The sequence below is a fragment of the Anomalospiza imberbis genome, chromosome 1, assembly GCF_031753505.1.
Source record: "Anomalospiza imberbis isolate Cuckoo-Finch-1a 21T00152 chromosome 1, ASM3175350v1, whole genome shotgun sequence".
Classification (NCBI taxonomy): Eukaryota; Metazoa; Chordata; class Aves; order Passeriformes; family Viduidae; genus Anomalospiza; species Anomalospiza imberbis.
Window position 1 is genome coordinate 143,511,602 of NC_089681.1, and position 20,224 is coordinate 143,531,825.

The 20,224-nt window shown below is 40.3% G+C and overlaps 1 protein-coding gene across 3 annotated transcripts in view; it reads right to left on the reverse strand.

Annotated features, from left to right (window-relative positions):
- Positions 1–20,224, reverse strand: part of DNAJB6 (DnaJ heat shock protein family (Hsp40) member B6) — a 57,394-nt gene that overhangs the window by 13,832 nt on the left and 23,338 nt on the right. For 2 of the 3 annotated variants that reach the window (XM_068174434.1, XM_068174426.1), the window contains exons 5-7: positions 19,566–19,700; positions 18,664–18,808; positions 17,128–17,198 (exon numbers count right to left, since the gene is read on the reverse strand). In XM_068174434.1, coding sequence (XP_068030535.1) covers positions 17,128–17,198; positions 18,664–18,808; positions 19,566–19,700 — 351 coding nt within the window. Of the gene's footprint in view, positions 1–17,127; positions 17,199–18,626; positions 18,809–19,565; positions 19,701–20,224 lie in introns of those variants that run through there. The other variant, XM_068174418.1, reaches the window with a different exon arrangement.

A 20,224-nucleotide genomic window follows, 5' to 3' on the forward strand; every position in this document is an offset into this window, starting at 1 on the left:
CTTCCCTGAGGCCACAAACACCTGGTCCCGTAAGCAGCACCAGGAGATGCACCTGGAACCAGGTGAGGGACATCCGGCTGTGTAAGGACACAACAGCTCCGAGCTGAGCTCCTGCCCCCAGGCATTCAAAGTGGGCTTGCAGGAAGCTTCCTCCACTCAAATCTTCCTTGAAGGATGGCCTGCGAAGTGTCTTTCTAGTACTTCAAGACTCTAAAGTTAAAGGGCAGCGTAAACTCAGAGCAAGGCATCCTATTGCTGCTTCGGGCAGTCTGAGGTTCAGCTGAGCTGTTCCTGATGCATGCTGACATCACAAAGAGTGCAGAAAGCTGGGGGGAACTTTTCTTGAATGTTTTCCCCCCTCCTATTACAAGGGTTTGGAATTTACCCTGTGCTTACAGAGGATGCTGGAGTTTCTGATGACTCAACTACATCCGCCGCTGCCGTAGAGAGCTGAACTGCAATGGAAGGAGCAATCAAAAGTGGAAAAAAAAAGATCCCCATTGAAACACATTTATCTGAAGTCAATTGCACTGTGATCTTTGTAACCTGCTGATAAGATTTTTCTACCAATTAACTTCTCCATTGTTACAGCAGCTCTGGTATTAATATTTACCTAGGCAGAAACTACCAGAGCTCTTCCTAGAATGAAGTCCAACAGTTGCTGGGAAATTTTAGGCTTTACAGGAACCAGTTCAATCTGAGAACTCATCTAACAGATGAGATTCTGTCTACAGGCCTGGATTACCCTGGGCTGAAAAAAGCCTGAAGATAACTGGATCTTTTGTTTCTTCTCATGAAAGCTCCATATCTAATGTAAGATAGAACAGAAAAGACAGCAGGAGACCAAGTGACTCTACTAATACACAGAAATTGTCTAATTTAGGGGACCACACCTTGAAAGTTGTTTTCATACAGTTGCCAAATCATCAAGTTTTTAATTCCTGTTGGAAATGACGGATGCTCATTATAAAACACCCAGCCCAGGGTATTTTCCAAAACCACGTGAACACACACAACCCTCACCTCTCCTGAAACTGTAGACAACATGCTCAGCCAAGAAAATACTCCTTCACCATTACTAGAGGCTATGTTGAGCAAGTTCTTCTGATTAATTGTTCTTAAACTTGTTTCTAAATGCCAGGAAACACTAACACTGTGACGTTTAGCAGGAGTTATAAAAGCCTCTTTCAGCCTGTGCTTTCCTGGGTTTGTCAGACTCAACAGAAACCAAAATTTGCATCGAGCCCTCTTTGGAAAACGTCTCTGAGTTTGACAGTGACAGCCCTTAAAAATCTCTCTCTTGCTATTTGATGTGATGCTTACAAGAAAAAGCAGCCATTTTAAAATCCTCTGATTAAAAAGATGCACATAGTTTTGAAAGCTGAAAGAGCCTGAAATCACTCAGAACTATCCGGGGAATGCTGGAGCAGCTGCCCCATCTGCACCGTCGCTTTTGTAAACTGTAAAGGGAGTTTATTTCAACAGTGACGTTTATCAGCCAAAGCCCAGGACAAACAACAAGGTTTTGAGTCAGCTCACAACAGATCAGTGTCTTTCACCAATTATTGGCAATTATTTTGCTTCCAGAACAAATGCACTCGGTGTTACAAAGAACACAAGGTGATTCAGGGTTTCCTGGTGTCTGTCTGAGACTCCTGTCCTGCAGAATTCAAGGAAATATTTATCCAAAGCGGTGCCTGGAGTGCTCAGCTGGGTAGAAACTGAAGATGCCAGAAGCTCCCAGTCCATGCCCTGCAGAAAGCTGCTCTCAGTGTCCCACCCCCTCCTCTCCCTGTCTCACATCCTGCACTGGCTCTGACGGCTCAGCTCTCTCAGCACCGATGGCACTGCACTCAGATGTGGGTTATGTCTCCCTGCCTCAACCCAAAAACTCTTGTTAAGTTTATAATTAGGGGATTTGAGCTGGCCTTTCCCAGGCCAGGACCAGCACTACTGTCTCGCCTGCTGTGCAAGCCAGACGTTTCATGCAAGGGGGAAAGAAAAATCCAGAAGTGGCAGGAGAGGTAGTGGCAAAGTCCTGGGAAGTGATGGAAAAAACAAGGATGTGGGATTTGGGAAAAGGGACAGGCTGATGGAGCGCTATTTCTGTCCTGGGAGAGGCCTGGCTGCAGCACCCCCCGTGTCCGGGAAAGGGCAGGGCTCAATGCTTTCTGCTCGATGCTCAGAGCAACCCTCTGCCCTTCTGGCTTTAAAAGCTGGCAATGGACTTGCTCCTGTTATTTTTGCCCTCGTATTCATCAGCTCCAGTGCCAGCTCACACTGTTCCTGCCCAGCTGTACCCCCATGGCAAAGACCAGAGCAGGGAAAAGCCCCACGCTGGGTTCACTCACCCTCCCGGCCCTGCAGCAGCTCCCTCAGAAAGTTCAAACTTTTGATTTTTCATTTTTTTAGGTGGATTTTACCTACCACCCCCATCCACACCCAAGAACCCCATTATATCCTGCATTCAGCTCAGCGTGTACCAACATGAATCCTGCATTTCCAGCACATCACAAGCTACTCAAGGCACATTTCACCACAGAGATTCCCCAGTCTGCAACAAACTGGTAAAATAAAGTGAGTTTTCAGCACACACCAACAATGGTGCTGCTTGGAAAGGAAATGTGATCATGCTGTTCCCCATGGTGGCTATCAGGGATCAATGGCTGCAGCCACTCCTGTTGGACCAGGTCGAGCTCTGGAGCCTGGCCTAAAGAGAGGGAGCTGCTGGGAAAGCCTGGAGTTACCTTCTCCCTGCCAAAACTTCCTCATCAGAACCTTTTAAAGCTCAATGGTACGTTGTTTCTGATGCAAGAGTGAAGGCACAGGCTGGGCACACCCAGGTTTCTGCAGCTATTTTCCTTCTGTTGAAGCACACCAGGGCATCGTTATGGATAATGCCAGTTGCTCTCATCTTAAAGATCTGGGATGTTGGAAATGCAAATGGCAGGAGGTAAGATGAATCCTCACATTTCCAGCAAGCAGAGAGATGACCCAATTTGCATGCTCAAAGGGAATTTTATTAATTTTAAAAGACTTTATCAAGCAGGGGCCTTTTATTCATTTCTGCATGAATTTTGAAAGGAAGCATAGGATGAGGAGTGAGCTTCACAGCTTGATATATATAAATACAAATTAGCAAGATTTCAAGCTCAGAGCTTAACCAAGTGAACCTGATTTTTAAACAGCAATCACAATTACTTAAAAGATTATATTTTCTACACTCTTCAGGATCATGTCAGAGGTCTACCCCAGTTTCCTGCAAGTCTCATTGCACAGCACTACATTGAGGTGACCAGACTCCTTTAACAACCTGCACCAGGGGCTTCTGCTCTTGGGGCTTCTTTCTCCAACACACCTCACACAACTCGTGGCTGAGATGGAGCTCAGAACACTGTACCTCTCTCTGTCTCTTACATGGCTCCTCTTCCTCCAGAAATTGTATCACTGACGTCAAATTATTTGATTTGGTTTGATACTTACAAGGGCAGATAGTAATAGGACATGGGGGAATGGCTTTAAAGCTGAAAGGGGGCAGGTTTAGATTAGATATTTGGAAGAAATCTTTACTTGGGGTGGTGAGGCCCTAGCACAGATTGCCCAGAAAAGCTGTGGACACTCATCCCTGGAAGTGTTCAAGGCCAGATGGACAGAACTCTGAGCAGCCTGGTCTAGTGGAAAGGTGTCCCTGCCCATGGCAGGGGATCAGAACTGGCTGAACTTTAAGATCCCTTCCAACTCAAATTGTCCTGAAACAAAGAGGGTTTTTTCATCTCAGCTATATTTCGACCTCAGACAGAAATCCCCGTGGGTTTCATCTCTACCATGAAGCCTCGCAGCCCAAGTTTCACTTTGAAATTGTATTTGAAGTGCAAACCAAAATCCCACTGAGAAAAAAAAAAAAAAAAAAAAAAAAAAAAAAAAAAAAAAAAAGAAAAAGAGAAACCAGCCCTTATAATGAAACTTAATACTCATTACTAGAGGAAAACAAAGAAATAAAAATTCCACAGTGCAGCTACATGCAGCCCTGCCAGGTCCTCTATCATGTACCCAGACACGAGGTGCCTCCCACCAGTATCTGCTCCACCCCTGTGCCCAAGGAGAGCCCTGTGGACCTTCACACCTCTCACACCTGTTCTCCAGAACCTCCCAGTTCCAGATGAAACAGCTCCTTCACTGCCCTCAAAGACAGAACTTTGCTTCTTATCTTCAGCCCTTCTAGGAGTTTCCACCACCAGGTCAAGCAAAATTGGCTTCTAATTAAAAAGCTCTTCAAACAGCAAAAGCAGAGGAAAAGTGCTCTTCTACTTTTGCAGCAGATCTTTATAACTCTTAAAAACTAATGAGTTGAAGTATCAAGACGTCATCTTATATTCCCATTAGTGGCCCTCACTAAAGGAGCAACTTCAGAACAGTTCTGAGCAAGCCCTAATTTGCAAATTGTACAGCTGTGTTACATATTTTTCCATTGATTATCAGCTTTAAACCAGTCTTCGAAACCTTAATGCACAGCAAACCCAGATTACCGTAAAAGAAAAAAAGATCCATGAAGAAAAATCCATGCAGTTAAATTTAAAAAGAAAAGAATCTCATGAGTGACTTCAGAAAAAATGTGATGAATGACTTCCCCAGCTGTTTTGTCAACACTTCCATAGTAATTTGGCAAAAGCACAAATGCACTAAGTTTATACTTTCATCAAATGGTTATTAGTGCTGTTGAAATATCACAGACATGAGACAGTAAGTGCAAGCTCCACGTTTCATATTGCACTGTCCATGCTCAGTTTGCAAGGCCTCATCTTTTCAGGTTAATCATTTGAAAAATACTCCCCCTTCTACTCTGAGGCTTAAATATGACACAGTGGCTCTGACACTAAGGGTTCCATGTATTAAATACCAAAAAAAGAAGAGATACCTGCCCTCTACAATTATACCCCATCAACACACAATTTATTCCTCATCCATCCATCCCTGTAATACTAGGACTACAGCTAGCAAATCCCATCTTCAGTGTGATCACACATCCCTGATTTACAGAGCTCCAGAGACCATCATCTTTTAAATGGCCCTGAAAGCATCACATGCTCACAGTAATAGCACATCTCTTCTGAGGCTCAGTAGGTTTCAAAGTATTTCATGAACCTTCATCACAAAACCCAATTCCCAATGACAGGAACATTAAGTTGTTAGCTGCTGTTCCATAGCCTGAATTAAAAAAAAAAAATAGTGTTTCAAGTTGACATTCAATGGTAGTTTTGACTAAATACTATATTTAATTATGAAACCTGTGCAATTGGCCTTAGAGGAGACATGACTCTCAAGCTGCACCAAATTTGTTGTTTGGCATCTCCAATCCATCTCAAAGTTTCCAAACATTCTTCCTTTCCCACCCATAGTCAAGATCTATGCCTTAAAACCCACCACAGTTTAGAAATACAACTAATTTTTCAAATCCTGTCAATAACAATGTTTAAAATGCAAATGTATGCACACATATACACGTAGGTATTTAAACAGACAAAAGTTAATTATTCCATGTATGCTTCTCAAACTTGTGACGCAAACAACCAATTAAGAGAGCACAGAAATGAAGATTTTCTCAACTGAAAAAACCCCAAACACCAAACCAGGAACACGACTACCACCCAACACTAACAATACTTACAATTCTCTTTTGTGCCTGGAAACAGTATCGTCAGTTTATACACTCCTTCTGCAGAGATCCAGTGGGAGCAGGCAAGATTTTACCAAGAGAGCTTTGTGAGTTTTGGAAAGAGAAGGAGAGTTTGAAGAGTGCCATTAGTACCTCCTGGTGCACCCAGGAAGGTCACCCCAGCGTTGCCCATGTCCCCAGCGAGGGCTGCTCCCATCCTGTGTGGCTGCAGTGGCACCATCCCACCTTCTCCTCTTCTCACACACCTTGAGATCCATGGGATGAAGCACCAAGGACAGTAACAACCACAATCTCTGGGGCCAAAGCAAAAAGGGGGACCAGTACTTAAGAACTTTCCATGAAGGCGGAAAAGCTGGAGCGCTCCACATCCCAGAAGGGTGGAATGCACACTGGAGTGCCCACTGGCTCTTGGTGAAGTGGATGTGACCTGGGGAGGGCTGCACCCACCAAAACTGCACAACTGAACAACACCTGAAGTTGCCATAACCAGCTCCTGCTCAAAATCACCCAGCATAAAGATGTGCCCTCATCTCCTGTAATTGTGTAATGGCAGTGAAAACTTTATGAAAGAATGTTTAAGTGACTATTTGTCAGTGGGCTCAATATATCATGGTATAAATATTTGAAAAATTATAAAAACAAGTATCAAAACTGCTGTGGTTTGAGCTGTGTAACTACAATTCTGTAGCAGCCCAAAGTGCAGCATCCAACAGAGCTACTCCACCTCCTCCTTGAACTCAGAATCTTCCCAGAAACATTTGCCAAGAGTTTTACTGAGTGTGAAGGTGTCAAACTTAATTTACACGAAAGCATTTCTCCTGAGCCTTGTGAACCAGTGTGGCTCCCTTTGCAGGGTTGGAAATGCCCTGCAGTCAGCACTGTGACAGAGAAAGCAAAGCTGGAACAAATGCACAACAGGTAAGGCTGATGTTCACCTATATTTGTTATCATGCAAGTTAGTTTCTGACAGAAATAGTCCCAGATTTTGCACATTTGAGAACATTTTGTCACTTTCCAATTAAAATTCTGACCTTGCTTGAACTGCTGGTATTGGATACAGCCTGGTATCTCTACAGAAACAATCTCCTTTTACAGTAATATTTAAAAATACTAAATAAAAGAATCATGAACTGTTTTTCTAAGGAGAAGGTTGCTTAGACAAGACTGAATAGTGGACTGGGAACAGAATTGGAGCCAAAAGGGCAGCAAAATTGCCTTCCAGGAGATGGAATCTGTTTGCAAAAGCCTTCAAAGCACTGACTTCAATTGAGAAGATAAATCAATAAATAAAACCACACTGTTGTAACAGCAATAAATAAACAATGATGACAGTTCAGTTAGGACCTGAGTGTCCACCTCTACCCCAGTTTCAACTGAAAATCTGGAGGACCTATATTTTAAAAGATTAGCCAGAATTGTCACAAAAATAGCAAACCCAAGAGGCTTTGACCTCTGTTAACAATCTATCAGCTAACCTACACGAGAGCTGCACTCTAAGTTGCCAGCTTGGCTCTGTGCCACTCACAGGCCCAAAGCCAAGAGCAGAGACACTGACAATTTGGGTAATTTTGCCACCACACCCAGAAAACACAACAGTGAGCTGGATCTAGAGCCCAGCGTGCACCAAGGGCTGGCTTCTGGTTCCAGGAGGAGCTGGGAGGCGCAAGGCAAAACTCCCCCCCACAAACAGCTCTCCTAAAAGAACTTTCCACTACTGGAAACTATTCTGTGCAGGGCAACAAGCACCTCCCCTGCAACAGAGCAGCACGGGCATGCACTTGGCTTTGTGACTTATTCCACAAAAAGGGTTACCAGGGATGTAGTCATCACCTTCTATAAACATTTCGAGGGCAAATCCACACATGTGATCTCAGAGCAAGTGCTAGAGGAGAGGGAAGAGTGGAAGCCACGTAAGAGTAATCAATTCATCTTATGTTCTCAATTTGGTTGATCAAGAAGAGCAGGGAGGTTTGAACACCTGTGTCTTCTCAGAAAAATGTTTTATTTCCCTGAGTAGAGTTTCTTGTTTTTAGGTGTGATTACAAGAAGCATCTTCTCAATTAGTCACTGCATTAGAAGCCACTTAAAAGTCACTTTCTGTTCTATGACACTTTTTGAGACAGAATTATAGCTATTAATAAATAAATTATTAATGGCTACAAAAGTGCTATGAGAAAGCTTCAGGACAAATGACTCTACTTTCTTTTAACCTTTAACCAAAAGGACTTCCTTCCAATTCTTTCAGGCTAATACTTCCAATATAGATCAAAAGTAGGGCAATAGCAATATTTCAAAAGTACTTTCGAAATTTAGACACACCCCCCCCTTGCAATAGATCCTGCAGTTTAGATACTATATAGGAGTAGCTGACTTTGATATGTAACACCTCTAAAATATGTGTATGCATAGTAAAGTACACATCATTTTCTTTTTACTTAACAGTGGTAAAAACTGATCATCTACTTGTCATTTTCTACCTGCTTCTCAAAAAACGGTGTTTAGTCTACGAACACAATGGGACTTGAGCTGTACAGCAAACAAAACTGCATTCTCCACATCTGGAATAGGTTCCACACAGAATGCAACTCAAATCTTTGAAGGTCCTTGGGAAATACAGATAAAATTGATTGCAATTGTTTTGCTTTGACAAGTTCCAGTTCTGGTACATTTAAAAACAATTGATTTTAACAATTTTTAACTGTTTTGAAGCCATTTACTGCTAACGAACATTCAAGGTGTGCACTGGCTACACACTTTGCAAACTACAGAAATGTTTCTGTCCAAGCCTCCTTTTAGGCCAGAAAAGGGCAGAGCAGTACAGCACGTACACTTGTTTGCTTTTCCATTAGCAAGATTCCTTGTGTCACTACAGCTGGCTCTATCCATGCTGGTGACTGAAAAAAGCCTTACACTTTTTATTACTTGCTCAGAAAAGAGACTGCACAAAGGCTATTTTCAGGGCTGAATATTTAGATCTCAAAATATGGTTCATTTGACCATTGGAGAATGACATTCTGGAGTTCCAGTGCTCTTCAAGCAGGAAACCTTTCCCAGAAAATTTGGAAGGACCTCAAGAGATACCAGGATTTTACCACACAATAGCTTACCTTTTAGTTTTGTTACAAACTATGTTTGTTCCTTGTATGATCCAAATGCGGATGAAGTATAATTCTAGGAAGTTGCCTTTCCTCAAGTTCTCCTTAGAAATAAACCTAACAAATGCAACTCAAAAAATCATCCTCAGAGAGGTTTTTCACACACAGTCCTGTAGGATACTTCCCTGGCTATTCTGTAGAACCATTTATCTGACATAATGCAGTCATAGGCATTTAACACAATACCAAAGGTGATTCCATTAACAAAAAGCCAGCTCTTTTCATCATAGCCACTTAGAATTCAAAACACATGTATTGCTAGCCACATGAGATTTAACACACACTAAAAATAAAAAACTTTAGATCATTAAAACATTGCCAACACTCAAGAAAACGCATAGTTTACTCTGAAATGTGGATCTTTGCTGTATCATTACATTGATCAACAAGAGACATCCTAGTCTTCAACTGAGGAGTTGGAATTAGGCTGTCTCAAGGTGTGCAGTCAGTAGCTGGTGAGAAGACAGGACATACACAAGGGCTCATTGTATTGCAAATTCCAGATCTAACTCCCTGGCAAAGTCATCACAGACCTCACCCTGGTTCCTCCTCCTCCTCACTTAACATCCAATTCATCCATTACAATAAAGCAACTTACCTGAACAGATCCAGAATGTCTTCTCCCACATGAAGCCAACTCTTGGCACCTACACATCCCAAACTGGATGCTTTAGGGCAATAGTCATCCGGCTGCCCCAGATGCACCTGGTGTTGGCTCTCTTCCCAGCTCCCCTGCTTCCTCAGCACTTCCCGAGAAACAAAGTGGCCCCCACATCACAAAAGTATCCCCCAGTCTCAAAACCACAGTAAGGGAACATGACCTGTGCATCAATGTCAACACATCAAGAGGGAAGAAGCCAAGACACAGCCCGTGGAGGAGGGCTGGAAGGAAAAACTGTGCTCCACGGCGCTTCTCACTCTGTGCCCCAGGCTCCCAGAGCTTCCACTACTTCTCTGTAAAGCCCAAGCACTCCCTTCTCACTAGGAGATATTTTTCAGAAAGCTGGTCTTTAAGACATGAAAGCCAGAGAAACTACTCCTCTTGGCAGCTTCTCCCAACAGTTAATCATCCATGTGTTAAAAATGTGTGTTTATCTTCTCATTTGAATTTGTCTAGCCTGATACAAATATTTATACTCTTCTTCCAAACAAGGCGACCTTTGATATGCACAGTTTTTTCTAACTGGTGTACACATTTTTTTAGAATCAAAGTGGAATTTGGCACACCATCCTCAGGCTGCAGAAGCACCTCCCTTGCTTGTGCTGGCAGGGGAACAGCCTCCAGAGCAGTGCTGAGCCTGGGCAGCCAGAGAACAGGCAGGGTTCACTGGAGGAGGAGACACAGACAAACACCCACCACTTCTGCATTCACCGTGATAACTCGTGATCATGTTTTCCTGATGAGAAAGGCAAAAGCCAAATGAGGAGAAAAGTCCTTGAAATGGATGTCAACAGCACAAAACAAGCTGCATTGTTTTCCTGCTTCTCCCTTAGTGGTTTCAAGGACTTCAAGATTTGCTGTTCTTCTCAGGGGTACACCATCCAATCCCAGAAAATACAGAAGGAGCACTAGAGATGCTTAATAAAAGAAACATTTTGGTGGTTGTCCTAACTCTCAAGGTGAATGTCCCCAAAAGAAAAATCTTTCACCTCCTTGCAATTACTCAGGAGCTCAGTCAAAAACTGAGGGCAGGAGGCTTGTGAACGCTACTCCTGCTTGCAGGCAGTACCAGATACACCCAAAATAGCTCTAAGTGAATTTCTAACTCTCTACTGCTCTCCTGGACACCCAGCTCCCACTTTGTGTAGAACAGACAAATGATGCCCTTTCATTATCCAAGTGCAGTACATTTGGTGATAAGGACCTGACCATATTTCCATAGGTACCCAGCAGTAAGAAATGAGATTAGCAGAGTAACTCTCAGGGGTGTCTGAGTGACTGCTTAACAGGAGATGTCCAAATAACTCAAAGCACCAAAGTGCTTTCTGACAAGAGGCAGTGTTATTACAGAAAGTCTGGCCAAAGTCCCCTGGAGACAGAAGGCCTAGTCCTCTGGCTAAGAAATGCTGCAGGAAAGGCCGAGCCTTGGTCATGTGAGTTTTCTCCATTTTCCTTCAGAAATACTTTCACAGAAAGTTCAAAACTATTTTAAAACATCCACAGTCTAGCTCCCCCTGGAAGGAGAATGACAGTGACTGATACTGCAGAATGATCTTTCACAAAAGCAAAGCACAGTATTTCCATTGCTGAGTATGACAAATATCACAACAGGATGACAAATGCAGATTTAGTTTCTGTGAAGAGTAAAAGGCAGCCTCCAACTATATGTCTAGGAGAAAACTTTGCCAGAGGTGGCTATGGTGACAGTTATGCAAATGTGTGATAAATTAGCAAGTTAATCTTTCTCTATATATCGGTTGCAAAGATTAACACCGACCTGACATGTATTTCTGGAGGCAAACCAAAAGATGGATGAGGATGCCCAGCTTCTCTACCAGATGTCTCAAGGCCTCTGCAGCCTTATGACTTTTTTTATTATTGGGATGTAAACTCCCCTCCTGCACCACAATTCAATCAAGCTTGTGACTGGAACCAAGACAGAAGATTCCAGAGCTACTGCTTTGCATTTTCCGCTGGTTTAGTAACACCTTCAAGCAACTCTGTTACAGACACAGCCAAGTACTTCTCTTTTCTGGCCATCACAAATGTGTGTTCCAGAACATGAATTCTATGACCAGTCACCCAGGCTGGATTCCTCTCATTCTGGTAACTCAAATAAATTCACAAGTAAGAAACAGTGTAGGAAGTTTCAAATTTGACTTTTAACAGTCAAAAAGCAGGAAGAACTGAAGCGTTCTCAATGTACCATGTTATCTGTTCTATCACGTAACAGACCAGCAAGCTCACATGAGCTTTTCCAAACTAGGTGTTACTATTTCATCTCTCTCTAACATTCAAAAGTGAATGAAAGGATTCAGCTTTACTTTCACTGCTGGTGAACTAGCAGCTACAGGGTTTTGTTTTTTCTATTTTTATGAAATTCACTTGAAGTTGGTTGCATTGCAAAGAGCTAGAAGAGCCTTCATTTGAGATTCAGAGGTATGGATATGCTATAGGCCAAGGCCAAATTTTAAGAGTTATTACCAGAAGCCTCTAAAAATATATATCCTTGACTGTCAGTTTTAAGTCAGGTTCAAAAATTACCTATTTTTACTGACTTTAAAATTAACTCGAATATGCTGCAAAGTTAACTTTATTATAAAAGCCAGAGAAACTAAAGAGAATTGTATTTAACAGTGTTCTGATAAAATTTTTACTTATCTTCTCAATTAAACATACTTCAATCCCCACCACAACATTTTGAAGCCGACAACATCTCAGTCTTCCACTTCCTTTATGTAGAAGGTAATTAGCAGTCAGGCCATTAATGCAATCTACCTCACACCATCTTTCAGGCCTGGGCACTATCACCTCCAAACTCCTGCCTATCTTTTGGCCACAGCAGCATGACAGAGCATAAAGTACTCACGTGGGGTTTTGATTAACTTTCCACCAGCTGTTGTAAGTGAGATAACACCTAATGCAGTGCTGAATCTGCCACAACAGAGCTTTCAGAGAAGTTTCAATGAGTTTAAATCAGCACAGCATGCAGACGTCCAGGGTTACGGCTCTGATCATCACAGGATTTTCATTCTTTTGGGTTTTTTTTTTTTAATCTAACAGCAGCATCTCAAACATAAGGTTTATTATTTTGTGAATGTATGACCTATATAGCAGAGTATAAACCAACCACCTTCAGCTCTAACCTTTCAGGAGTGCACTCCACTCAACAAGCAACTCTAGCCAAGGTATATTTTTCAAAACCAAGTAAGGAAACCCACTAGAATTACACATTCAAAGGTACAGTTTGTAACACTAACAAAGTCAACATTCTTCATTCCAGCCCTAGTGCAACATAAGGACCATTTCAGCATTTCAGGTGGAAGGTAAGTTCTGTACCTACGACAGCCACTTGAAGACAAACAGTAACAAGAAAACCCCAAACTATGTTGAGTACTAGGCAAAGCAAGTCTGTGGTCACAATTCAATCCTGAAGTAAACAAGCCCTGAGGGAGCAGACAGTGCAAACAGGCTTTCTTATGTTGAAAAAGGGTAAAAGTTTGGTTACTGCTGACTGGCAGATTACTCATATCCATACTGCCACTAGCCCATGAGAATACCATGACTAAAAAAAAAAAGCCTTAACACCATAACATCCAAAAATCACAACCAAAGAGGCAAATTTTCCAAAAATACTAAGAAACACTTCCACAAAAAGGTTAACAAGTATTTTAAGTACTAAGCCCTTTTCAAAGGTTCTGTGACCACAAGCATCAAACAGCTGTAGCATTCATTCTGCAACACAACCACCTTCAGAAGCACTATCCTGTTACAACCACAGATTAAACTCAGGCAAAGGAGATACCAAGCTCACTGCTCAAACAGAACAGAAGCAGATTCAGGATGAGTTCCTGAATTCTCATTTCTAAAAATAAAAATTAAAATCTAACTTTATCACTGGACTATCCCACAGATGCTGTGAAACACAGCACTGCTAAATACAAAAGACAAACCTCCAGGAGTCAAGGAAACAGGATAACCAAACACAAACGCTGAGAAGAGATACAAACCCTCTGGGCTTAGAGATGATGGGTTTTAAATCTTTTACAATCTTGTTTTCAGCATTCTAACTCAGCTCATCAATTAATCACAAGTTGATACAGGATCCACCTTCCAAATGCTACGTACACATTCTCTGCAGAGCAGCTTTGTCACCTACACCACAAACCAACCCCTCTGATTCTCAGCAGAGAAGGTTTTCTGAGAACTGAGCACTGCAGGAGTGCAGCATTTTACAGCGTGAAGCATTCCAACACAAAATCCCAAACGCTTTCAGTAAAGCCAAGTGGAAGGGGTAGGTGCCATGCAATCTGTAGAGAAACTGGGGTTAGTGTGCTGCTGGGATTACTGCCATGCACAAGGGACTGCAAAGAGGTCGCAGCAGGAGAAAGCATTACAAAGTTCTTGTATCCACCAATGAACTTTGAAGCAGAGCATGAAAGACTAAATGACTTAGCAGGTTCAAAAACTCCATCTTGGTTTTTCCAGGATGCTTGATTTAAATGGGATGGTGTCCCTAAACATTCAAAATTAATCCCTCATGTATGAAAAGATGGCACTTTTAATCCAACAGAACCTGGATTTGAAACCTGCCTCATCCCACTGTACATCTGTACCTAGCATTTCCTATCAAGAACTTTTTCCGTTATTAATTATTTTGTACTATATTGGCCAAAATTGAAGTTTAAAAAAATGTGCTGCCCTTGATGATCTATCACTTGTAATAAGCAGGTCTCATACATCCATGCAAATTATGTATTAGCAAGGAACAACATAATTTTTTTTTCAAAGCAACCTAACAAGTGGGTTTTCAAGAGAAAACAACTAAATTCAGCAAAGAAATTCTAAATGTAACATAGAATGTGGATTTGTGTTTTAAAAAAGGAGCTGGATGCAAGAAGTTGCATCAAAAAAAAGTTGGATGTGACGCTATTTCAAAAACACACTGAAAGAGATGGAGACTGTTAGGTTTCGGTCAAGTGAATTATTCCAGATTTTTAAACCTGGAACTGGAATTGCTGGTCCAATGATATATTTGGACCAAGACCACATATCCAGTTCTACTACCAGCCTATGGAAATGCTGGTGTGTGGTTATCTCGTTCCTGCAGGAATCTACTGCCAAATTCTGCCTTCTGCTGAGTCATTCCCTGTGTTTTGCCAGTTTCTACCAAGGAAATGCAGCACTGCCATTTTAATGCTACATTTTGGCCAGCTCTGACAAGCAGCTTCAGGGATCTGAAGGCAGAACAGAGACTATCCAAAAAACTGGATCTTGAGCACATTATTGTTAAAAAATTTCACTACAGAACCCTGATGTGACCTGTTTGTGTGTAACACTGTGAGAAGGATCACACTTTCCTAGGCAAGAAAATAAACGTGGGTGCAGATCTGCCACCCTGTGTTCTTAACCTAAGCAAGGTAATTTAAGTGTTAAAGATCATGACTTGGAATAAAAATAGAAGGCGAAGTTTGGCACTTTAATATAAAACTTATGGGTATCCAGAGGAAGGCATTCAAACTCAACTCCAGATTGTCCTAATTTTATTTGACTTGGTTAATCAATTTTAAAGCAGTTTTTACAATTTACATAATTTAAAGGAGCACACTGCATCCTATAAATATAAATTAACATTTTTAATAACTCAAGACATCACAACAAAGCCAAATTTTGAAATAAATTTCATGTTTAGTTATCTGGATCAAGACGTAACATACATGGGGAGGGGAAAAAACAGCATTAACAAGAAAACACTGTTTAGTTCTAAACTAAGTTTGTGCTTCTACATCAAAAACACAACACTGAAGTGACAGGAACTCTGGAAAGAACTTGAAAAGGTATATAACTGCTTTAGTCCCAAAACCAAAGTATATATTTATTTTTTCTTCTACATGTTATTTTTTTTCAATTCTATCAAATTAGCATTAATGGTAGAGGGACAAAAGTACAATATACTAACTTTACTGCAAATACAAATTCTGTTGTAACAGTTTGTTAGCTTGGTTTGGCTTAAGTTGAAATGTTTTCCTGCATGAAAAACAAGAGCATATCTTTTCAATGTATTTAATAATCAACACATTTGTTAGTACAAAGCAGATGGTGTTCAGCAAGAAGGCATTAGGTGATCATTTGAAAACACCATGCTTTTTTTTTTTTTTTTTTTTTTTAAACCACTAAGACACTCTGAAGAGTTTTGTGAAGGCCAGATGTTCAAAGCTGGTGCACAGATGAAAACTGCAGATCCATGATCTATGCATGGAACTATCCAGAACCTGGCAGGTGTTAACACACACCATTAGTTACCTGCATGCTTTCTCTGTGACACACCAAAACCAAATCATCTTTCACTAAACTTTGAAAATCTGGTCTTAGCCACAAATGAACACTTTACTCCACTCCATTAATTTAACAAAGGGCTTTAATCCATCTTTTGATTTTTGGCTGAGAACTAAAAATAAGAGTGAGATATAATCCTAATAATTTTGTCCAAATCTTCAAAGCAATTATTTATTCTCAAAATAGCAAAACAATTTCATAATTCTCAGTTTTTTTGTAATTATTAAATGTTAAATAAATAAATAAATTTATCAAATGTATATTTATATTTACTGCAGAGCAAATCTCAGCACAACTTTAGAAAACTTTTTAAAATAGAGTTGCTTTAGGCCTAGACTTAAAATTATTACATATTAGGGCAAAAGATGGAGTTAGAGAGTCAGCTTCTGAATGCTTCTTAAAAATAGGTGCTTCAAATACAGATTTAGAAATGAAATTAAAAATCATGTTTTCTGAAGAAAACATCTGCAAAGAAAAAAGGCCCTCATCCTTAAGACTGAAGAAAAAGATGATAAGGAAAAAAAAAAAAAAAAAAAGCACCGTTTTCCCAAGTTGCCCAAATCACACACAGACACAGGAAGGTTACAAATGCCATTCATGAAAGAATGCACCACAAACATCAGCATTTATTCATTTTGAATTTTTTTTAGCAAATGACAAAAGACTCAGCTCACTGGCTTCACTTTTGTTTACCTTTTGCTTACATTACACATTTAAACATTTGTCAAAACTTACTAAAGTTGTCTGCATTCATGCACAACTAGAAAACATCCTTAATTTATTTAAACCAGAAATGCATTACCAGAAATGTATTAACATCGTTCACTACTAAACATTAAAAAAAAAAAAAAAGTTGAAATTATTAAAAAGGTTATCCTGGAACTGTTAACTTCACAGCAGACTTGAACTACTAATTGGCTCACATTTCAAATTGGAAAAAGCAAGATTCATGCTAGTGTTAGTGTACATCTCGCCCTAGCACTACTGAAGGATCATGGTTCACCTTGATCACAGATAAGAAAAGAAAAGTGCATACAGAAGTTTACAACAATTTTAAGGACAAAAAATGGTCCAATTGATGTGGTCCCAACGATTAACTCAAAAGTCTATGACAAATACGAGCTTCTGTGAGCTACTTATACTACTTAAGATTGAGTACGGATATACAGAAAGTTGAATTCGTTTGAAATCTTCAAAAAATGTTCCTGTCAATCCTCAAATGGTGGCTGTTAGAGCTTAAAATTTCTGTTAAATGCGTGCGTTGAATTACTTGTTATCCAAGCGTAGCAGCTGCTCCTTACCATTTATTGTTAGCGACCTTAACTGGCCATCTTCTTCAACTTCTACTCTCTCTTGTCCATTCTCAAAAATCCTGCAGGACAAAAACACCATGAGCCATTTCAGAGCACTGCAGGCAGTTTTAAACACACACCAGACCTCGGGTTTAGATAACAAACTGTAAGGGAGCACCACCTGCTTAATGCAACTGTACTTGGCAAGCTTTGGTATTTACCAGCGCCGGAGATGTCACCAGTACCCATCTGCATTTCCCCACTGCTTAGTCAGAAAATTGCCTTCTGGAAGTTGGAATCCTCCAGGATGTAGAGTTCACAGTCACAGCTGCTACCCCATACATTGTCACAGTTGTGCTCACACTACACACAGTTATCTAGGCCTAAACGCTTTGACAGATAACTGCACAATCTTGACACTGCATTTAGTCCCTACATGTTTGTTAAATGTATGATATTCTAGATCCAACCAGTTTTGTACACAAGACAGTCTTAAATCCACTTTTCATTTGATCAGAGCAAGTAATTTGTAGACCTACTATACACCAACTTTATGACCAGCATGCATGTTAAAAAATTCAAGTACCTCTGATTGAAAAGAGAGATTATTAAAGAGCTTTTGAGTTTTCAGATTTTTCTGAATACACTCACAGAAAAATATCATGACCACACCACTTAATAACCAGGCTGTTATTAAGTGGTCAAGATGATAGGAGCTCTCCAGTACAACAGTTCACGGAACCTTGCACTTACAAGTATGGGACCCAAGTTAACAAACAAAAACAATTCATCCTCCCTCACTTTTCTGTAATTGTCTATTAAGTAGTGAAATTACATTTTACTATTTGTTCAGTACTTCTATATTGATTTCAATATTCCATGTAGGTTATTCTATAGCTAACAAAGATTTGGGTTTCCCAAATGCAATGATTTCCCCATCACAAGCATGAAATGGAGAGAAAGTACATTGTGTACTAGACTTGAAAATTCACTTTCCAACAAACCGGTACATTTTTCTCCAAAGCAGGCTTCAGTTGCTCCTTTCATTTAACAGACAGAATAAAATTACTAGAAAGACTTCACTCAAACACTGCCTAGGAAAGCACACTAAGCAGATGCTAGGGAAAAATCTTTCATAACATCTGCAAAACTAAAATTCTTCCCAATTCCCAGTTATAAGCTTTACAATCAGCAGACACCAAGCACACTTTCTTTCATGAAGTTCAAGCTGACTGGGCAGACAGCAGTCAAGGACCATAATAAAAGGTGCAGCACTACACAGGAGGTTCTGAAGCCTAAAAGAGCTACAGCATTAAGTAACTCAACAATGTCAAGAAGAGACAGAGAACCCAAAAACTATTTCAAAATGTTTTTAAGCATTCAGAGAAATCCAAGTAATATGATGAACATAATAACAGAAGTGAAACATAAAAACATGTATCACTATCTGTGTGTGTGCAAAGACACAGTATATTTATATGCATGTAACTATAGGTATGCAAGTCTCTACATATAGTTTCATATAAATATATTTATATCACTTGCCTCTTTGTAGTAATTTTTCTGCCATTAACTATTTTAGTTGAGGTTGACACTGATTTGAAGTTTCCCATTCCACTGCCACCAAATGACGTAGAGGAGAATGATGAAGTAAGGCCTCCATGTCCCAGGGAGCCAATCGAAGTAAAACCTATTGAAAAAGAAAGCATTTGAATAAAATGTAATTTTGCATAACTGTGGGATCCAAATTTATCATCCGCTCAGACTACATCCTACTTTCAGGAAGCCCTCAGCTGGTTTCATCACACAGCATCAGTGACTAGATGGCATTAACACCAGCCAGAGAATAAAACCCCATCCATTTCTCGCATATGGACCCACAGTTCAAGTTCCAAATGCACAGCATTGTCCAAAAACCATTTGTCAACTCCTCCCCTGAAAGGCATTCAACCTTTATCCATGCTCTGCACTCAGGGGAAAGCCAGCAACTCTAATCAATCTGATCATCAGCTTTAGTGCAGATGTTGGGACACCCTGAGCTGGCAGACAGAACAAGTCCTGTATCAGTAACACCCCAACCAATGCCCAGATTCCCAGCACCCTAAGCACTACCATGGGGTTTAGGCACATGTTTTTCAGGACCTGTAATAAAAGCCATCACACCCCTGAAAGCAAACAGAACAAAAGAATTCTAAAGCCATGAAGAAACTATAGCACCAAAATAAAGAAAACAGAAAGTTCTACTTCTTAGAGATCTGTTCACTCTAATTGAACTTTCAGGTAGCCCAAATACTCTTAACTATAGCTTAATTTACACCTTACAGACAGCAGGTTAATTAAAAAAAAAAAATCAGTCACAGAACTGCCTGAATGGAGAAGCCAGCTTATTATACTGCAATCCTTTATGACCCAAAATTGCATTCTTTCTTAAATGTTATGATATTTACCTGTGTCAAATGGAGAGAAACCACTTCCAAAAGCAGGGAATCCACCAAAGGCAGAGAAAAATGATCCACCACCACCTCTGTTTCTGCTTCCCCTTGGACCCCGCCTGCCACCGAAGAAGTCCTCAAAAGGGTCTTCTACAAAACAGAAGACAACATTTAAGAGATAAATATTACTGAGTGATTCTGTATTTAATACTTCGGGATTATTTATTAAAAAAAAAAAACAAACTTGTTCTTAACAGATAAGAATCTTCCTTTGAAATATTTGAGGCTACTGAAGTAAGACTCTCTCGAAGGTAATTGCTATGTTCCTTCTGGTCTAAATTCTGCTTGCTTCTGGACATAAAAATAATTACATATATATATAAAGTAGTTGATTTCCTTATTTTACCTGTTTAGCATTAAAAACTAGTACACCTAATGGAAAATATTGCATACAGGTACCTGAACTTTCCAGCTTATTTCTATTCAAGATTTATTGTGCATCACCATGATCTGAAAAGTAACTTCCAGATAGGTTGTATTAATTATTGACATCTAAAAACAGCAGCCAGGGATTGATGACTCATAATCCTAAAGTGTTCCAAGTGTTTAATTTAGCACTTGCCACATTAGATACTCCAAACACGTATTCTGATGCACATTTAGTAGCAAAGGAT